The sequence below is a fragment of the Arachis ipaensis genome, chromosome B02 (genome assembly GCF_000816755.2).
Source record: "Arachis ipaensis cultivar K30076 chromosome B02, Araip1.1, whole genome shotgun sequence".
In the NCBI taxonomy this organism is placed as follows: domain Eukaryota; kingdom Viridiplantae; phylum Streptophyta; class Magnoliopsida; order Fabales; family Fabaceae; genus Arachis; species Arachis ipaensis.
The window spans coordinates 28,275,256-28,282,717 of record NC_029786.2 but is presented as its reverse complement, the minus strand read 5'-3'; the positions used below and the strand labels follow the sequence as shown (position 1 = coordinate 28,282,717).

General features: G+C 36.9%; 1 protein-coding gene across 1 annotated transcript; it reads right to left on the bottom strand.

Moving 5' to 3' along the window:
• On the bottom strand, positions 213-1,292 carry LOC107627104. The gene is made up of 2 exons (XM_016329968.1): positions 986-1,292; positions 213-625 (listed from the first exon to the last, which is right to left on the bottom strand). Exons 1-2 carry the CDS (start codon positions 1,290-1,292, stop codon positions 213-215), a joined length of 720 nt encoding a protein of 239 aa, XP_016185454.1.

Sequence of the window (7,462 nt, the reverse complement as noted above, 5' to 3'; positions counted from 1 at the left end):
ACTTCTACAGAACAGAGATCTGAATACACAATTTCAAGTAATCTTCTAGCTCTCCATGAATTTCTTGTAGGGAATGGATCTCTGTGCTTCTTTTCCATTTGACAAATCTCACAAACACAATTGGGAATATGAACCCATGGTAGACCAGAAACAAGTCCTTTTCTTGACAGGTAGTTCAGGCCAGAAAAATGAAAATGTTCAAACCGCATATGTCACAGCCAGTTTTCATCAAGTATCACAGAACTCATGCAAGAGGGATTAACATGTTGAATTTTTAACGGAAACATTCTGTTTGAAGTCATCTTTGATTTATCTATGAACCTTCCATTGTTGTCAAATACAGTGCAATATCCACGATAAGTTATCATCTTATATCCCTTCTCAGATAATTGCCTTATACTTAATAAATTGTAATCAAGTTGAGGAGCATAGAAAACATTAGAAATATAACTCAGAGAACCATCCTTCAATCTAATTGGTATGTGCCATTTTTCTTTAATAGGGATCTTTGTAATATTACCAAACTTCAATAATAGTTTGACTGAATCATCTAATGAAGAAAATAGCTCATTTCTACTAGACATATGATTACTGCAAGCATTATCCAAGTACCATATATTTTCATCTTCAGCACATGAATTACTTGTAAAAAATAAAGTCTTAGTACCCGAATTATCATTAGTATTTTGATGCTAATTTTCTGCAACGTGTGCTTGATTGTTATTCACCATTTTGAATATGCAATCTACTGCTTTGTGTCCATACTTTCCATAATGAAAGAATTTGAAATTGGTTGTTTCTTGATAAAAATTGCCTCGATCTCTTCCTCGGTTGACAGGCCTGAAATTCGTTCCACCTCTTCCTTGATTAGGTGGTGTAAAATTATTGCAACTTTCTTAGTTGTAATTGCCACGACCTCTTCCTCTGAAACTTCCTCTGCCTCTACTTTGAAAATTAAAACCACGACCTCGTCCTTCTTGTTTACGGCTTGATTCTACAACATTGTTTAAATTCACTCGACTTTTCAGGGCTTCCTCGGTTGATTTTTCTGACTTCTCTAGTATTCTGCTGATGTGGCTTTCCATGGTTTCCTGCAACTCTGCAATCTTCATGGTGTCCATATCGTGGGACTCTAGTATCGTAGTCACCACATGGTCATACTTCATCGACATGGTGTGAAGAATTTTCTCTACCACTTTCCTATCGGGCATATCTTCTCCACAGACTCTCATCTTATTGACAAGATCTATAACACGAGTAAAATATTTCTCAACAGTTTCTGAGCTAGACATCTCGTACCTTTCGTATTCTCTTCTCAAAGACTGTAACTTTGCTTTCTAAGCTTTATCTATGCCTTTCTATGACAGCTTCAACATGTTCCATGCTTCTTTTGCACTTTTGGCATTTGCTATTTTGCCAAACACAGTATAATCTACACCTTGATGAATTTGAGATAGCGCCAATTGATCTCTCCTCTGTTGGGCAGCATCTGCTCCTTCTTGCAAACCCAGTTCAATGAAATTCCACAGGTTCTGAGCCTTCAAATGGGTAGATGTCAAAGTGTCCCAATAACTATAATCAATTTCCCATCTAACTTAGGACCAGACCACACAATATTAAAAGTGTTTGCCATACCGACTCTATGAATCAACAGCTATGTGAGAACTCTTCCACACCTCACAAATTCTTAAACACCAGGCACTGGATTAACCAGCTCTGATACCAAATATAAGTATAATACCCACACTTAATTGGCCCCAAGATCACTCATTCTCATAAGTAACACTATCATATTTTCAATCTATCAAACTCACCAACACTCATAATAATAAGGGGAGAATTTCTAATATTTCAAAGAAACATATTCATTTCATTTATGGAATACACACAATACACAAGGCATATATGTCTTTATATAGGCAATGCTTCCTACTAAAATAATAATTTATGAACCACAAATCAATTTTGTAATGACCACCATTTCATGAGTTGACTTCATGAATCTTCCTTCAACTTGTGTTAGAAACACAACTTGCATTCATGTAGTTTCCATAATCTTCTAATTTAGATTGCTTGGTTTCTAATTTCAATTCAATTTTATTTTGAATTTCTTCAATGTTAGCATGTTGTAGTTGTACTACTCTCTTGAATATTCTTGAAAAATCTTCAAACTTCCAATATATTAGCTTTTAGCAAAATCTAGCAAATTGATGATTATTGTATTCAACTCAAACTTTGCTTCTTTAACTCTTTGACCATTTTGACTTCAACACTCTTCATGAAGATTCTAATGATGTAAATTGATTTATAATGAGTAACAGCAGCTGCAAAGAAATGACATTTTCAAACAGCTGGATGTCAATACTGCCTTCCTTCATGGAGATTTGGACAAAGAAGTTTATATGAAGATACTACCCAATTTGGCTGTGTCACAACCAGATTTGGTTTGTAAATTGCAAAAGTCTCTATATGGGCTTAAGCAAGCAAGCAAACAATAGAACATAAAGCTCACTCAGACTCTTGTTGATGCTGGTTATAAGCAATTTTTTTATGATCATTCCCTCTTCATCAAGAAACAATCCGAAAGCTTCACTATCATTCTAATATATATTGATGACTTGGTTTTAACCAGGAATGACATTGGCAAAATCAATTCCATCAAGCAATTTTTGGATGACAAATTCAAAATAAAGGATCTTGGTGATCTCAAGTACTTCTTGGGAATGGAAGTAGAACGCTCTAACTCTGAAATTCACATTTATCAGCGGAAGTACGCCATGGACCTTCTCAAGAATTTTAGTTATCTAGATTGCAAGTCTCTCTGCACCCCATTTGATTATTGTCAGAAACTCTCGAAAGAATCAGGTACTATTTTAATGGACATTACTTATAGACAGCTCATTGGCTGACTCCTTTACCTCACAAACACTAGACCCGATATCTCTTATGTTGTGGGACGTTTGAGCCAGTTTTAAGACTGTGCAACCACTTCTCACCTACAGGCTGCTTTCTGTGTACTCCGATATTTAAAAGGAAGGCCTGCAACTGATATATTCTTCTCCTCTACTTCTAATCTGTATCTCACGGGATTTGTCGACAATGATTGGGCTACCTGTGCCGATACTCGTCGTTCCATTTTCGATTATTGCTTCATGCTTGGGAACTCTCTCATTAGCTGGAAGAGTAAGAAGAAAACCACTGTTTCCAAGTCCTTTGTAGAAGCTGAACATAGGTCTTTTGTTGTTGCCACTTATGAAGCTAGTTAGTTATCTTTCTTAATGAATTTTATTAGTTTGTGGCTTCAAAAGTCTATCAGTCTATTCTGTGACAACTAGTCAGCCATTCACATTGTCAATAATCCCATCTTTCATGAAAGAACCAAACACATTGAAATGGATTGCCACATTACTCGTGAAAAGTATTTGTCTAGTCTCATTCATCTTATGTCAGTTCATTCCGGGAGAAACTATGCATTTTTGGGATCTACGTGCTCCCTGGTTAGAACCTCTAAGAGGTCCCAATGGTTTGGACTTGAGTAGACTTAAAAAAGACATACAGCCTGAAGATCAACTTACTGATTTTCTTACTAAAGCTCTGCCACCGGGCCCTTTTCTTACTAATGTTTCCAAGCTAGGATTGTTAGATTTATACAATTCTAGCTTGTGTGAGGGTATTACCTAGATTATTTTTTAATCAATAGTAGATGTAGGCTTACTTCTTGTGTTTTTTTTTTGTGGGAGTACATAGTATATAAGGTGTAATAACTCAACAAATATTTTTTAAGAAATTTTTCATTTTTTTCAAAATGAGAAGAACTTATTTTTTTCTCTCTCTTAATCCCTTCTGGTTCATCAAACTATCAACATCACAGCTTGAACAATTTAGGGCATGAGATTTTTTTTCAATCATCAAAATATACTTTTCGCATTAGTATCGACTTGTAACAACTCTTGAAAGTAAAATGAATTAAAAAAAACTCCCCTACCTCGAATAGTCAAACCTATAACCAAACGTGTCAAAGCCCCTTTTTCCTCGCGGCTCGCCACAACCACAGCTTCGGACCATTTCTGAGGCAACAACAGTGGCCTCAAACACGACATACAAGCATCGATACTCGACCCTATGTCAAATAACGCTGCAAAACCTCAGGCACAACCAATTCATATGCAATTTTCAAACATTCATATATTAGAAACTGTAATTTTTTAAAATAAATTCATTACCTTACTTTTGACGTAATTAGTAGGAATTGGACTCAATGACAAAGTGAAAACAGTGGCCATGGATGTTAGGTAGAACGGATTGCAAGCAGGGAGAGGTTGGCTCAGACTTCAATGACAGCAGCTTTGGAAGACAGAAAAGCACCAGAAATTGCCACAAAACAGAGGGCAAAAGAGAGCAGCACAGAGCAAGAGCAGTAGCAGTTGCGAGTTTTTACCAGGAAAAATAGTGCTGGCACTAGTCTCTTTTTTTCCGGGACGAGCTCCAGCCAGCTCCAGCAATGACGGCAGCGGCTCCAGAAGCTTCGACAAGGCACGACAGATGTAGCAATGGAGTAGAAGAATGACAAAACCCAGCCTTCATCCCTTCTCACTCATCGAGCGCTCTTTCCTCTCCGTCTCAGGCTCGATGACGGTGACAGTTCTGCGGCGGATCTTCGGCAACGAGGCACGACAGCGCAGGACGCAGCTTCTTCTCTGGCGCGCCTTCTTCCGTCGGTCGCTCTTTCTCTCTTCGCGAGCTCGTCTCTCTCATGTGCGTATCTCTCCCTCAGTGATAGTTCGACGGTTACGCCATTTTTCTTTAATAGGGATCTTTGTAATATTACCAAACTTCAATAATAGTTTGACTGAATCATCTAATGAAGAAAATAGCTCATTTCTACTAGACATATGATTACTGCAAGCATTATCCAAGTACCATATATTTTCATCTTCAGCACATGAATTACTTGTAAAAAATAAAGTCTTAGTACCCGAATTATCATTAGTATTTTGATGCTAATTTTCTGCAACGTGTGCTTGATTGTTATTCACCATTTTGAATATGCAATCTACTGCTTTGTGTCCATACTTTCCATAATGAAAGAATTTGAAATTGGTTGTTTCTTGATAAAAATTGCCTCGATCTCTTCCTCGGTTGACAGGCCTGAAATTCGTTCCACCTCTTCCTTGATTAGGTGGTGTAAAATTATTGCAACTTTCTTAGTTGTAATTGCCACGACCTCTTCCTCTGAAACTTCCTCTGCCTCTACTTTGAAAATTAAAACCACGACCTCGTCCTTCTTGTTTACGGCTTGATTCTACAACATTGTTTAAATTCACTCGACTTTTCAGGGCTTCCTCGGTTGATTTTTCTGACTTCTCTAGTATTCTGCTGATGTGGCTTTCCATGGTTTCCTGCAACTCTGCAATCTTCATGGTGTCCATATCGTGGGACTCTAGTATCGTAGTCACCACATGGTCATACTTCATCGACATGGTGTGAAGAATTTTCTCTACCACTTTCCTATCGGGCATATCTTCTCCACAGACTCTCATCTTATTGACAAGATCTATAACACGAGTAAAATATTTCTCAACAGTTTCTGAGCTAGACATCTCGTACCTTTCGTATTCTCTTCTCAAAGACTGTAACTTTGCTTTCTAAGCTTTATCTATGCCTTTCTATGACAGCTTCAACATGTTCCATGCTTCTTTTGCACTTTTGGCATTTGCTATTTTGCCAAACACAGTATAATCTACACCTTGATGAATTTGAGATAGCGCCAATTGATCTCTCCTCTGTTGGGCAGCATCTGCTCCTTCTTGCAAACCCAGTTCAATGAAATTCCACAGGTTCTGAGCCTTCAAATGGGTAGATGTCAAAGTGTCCCAATAACTATAATCAATTTCCCATCTAACTTAGGACCAGACCACACAATATTAAAAGTGTTTGCCATACCGACTCTATGAATCAACAGCTATGTGAGAACTCTTCCACACCTCACAAATTCTTAAACACCAGGCACTGGATTAACCAGCTCTGATACCAAATATAAGTATAATACCCACACTTAATTGGCCCCAAGATCACTCATTCTCATAAGTAACACTATCATATTTTCAATCTATCAAACTCACCAACACTCATAATAATAAGGGGAGAATTTCTAATATTTCAAAGAAACATATTCATTTCATTTATGGAATACACACAATACACAAGGCATATATGTCTTTATATAGGCAATGCTTCCTACTAAAATAATAATTTATGAACCACAAATCAATTTTGTAATGACCACCATTTCATGAGTTGACTTCATGAATCTTCCTTCAACTTGTGTTAGAAACACAACTTGCATTCATGTAGTTTCCATAATCTTCTAATTTAGATTGCTTGGTTTCTAATTTCAATTCAATTTTATTTTGAATTTCTTCAATGTTAGCATGTTGTAGTTGTACTACTCTCTTGAATATTCTTGAAAAATCTTCAAACTTCCAATATATTAGCTTTTAGCAAAATCTAGCAAATTGATGATTATTGTATTCAACTCAAACTTTGCTTCTTTAACTCTTTGACCATTTTGACTTCAACACTCTTCATGAAGATTCTAATGATGTAAATTGATTTATAATGAGTAACAGCAGCTGCAAAGAAATGACATTTTCAAACAGCTGGATGTCAATACTGCCTTCCTTCATGGAGATTTGGACAAAGAAGTTTATATGAAGATACTACCCAATTTGGCTGTGTCACAACCAGATTTGGTTTGTAAATTGCAAAAGTCTCTATATGGGCTTAAGCAAGCAAGCAAACAATAGAACATAAAGCTCACTCAGACTCTTGTTGATGCTGGTTATAAGCAATTTTTTTATGATCATTCCCTCTTCATCAAGAAACAATCCGAAAGCTTCACTATCATTCTAATATATATTGATGACTTGGTTTTAACCAGGAATGACATTGGCAAAATCAATTCCATCAAGCAATTTTTGGATGACAAATTCAAAATAAAGGATCTTGGTGATCTCAAGTACTTCTTGGGAATGGAAGTAGAACGCTCTAACTCTGAAATTCACATTTATCAGCGGAAGTACGCCATGGACCTTCTCAAGAATTTTAGTTATCTAGATTGCAAGTCTCTCTGCACCCCATTTGATTATTGTCAGAAACTCTCGAAAGAATCAGGTACTATTTTAATGGACATTACTTATAGACAGCTCATTGGCTGACTCCTTTACCTCACAAACACTAGACCCGATATCTCTTATGTTGTGGGACGTTTGAGCCAGTTTTAAGACTGTGCAACCACTTCTCACCTACAGGCTGCTTTCTGTGTACTCCGATATTTAAAAGGAAGGCCTGCAACTGATATATTCTTCTCCTCTACTTCTAATCTGTATCTCACGGGATTTGTCGACAATGATTGGGCTACCTGTGCCGATACTCGTCGTTCCATTTTCGATTATTGCTTCAT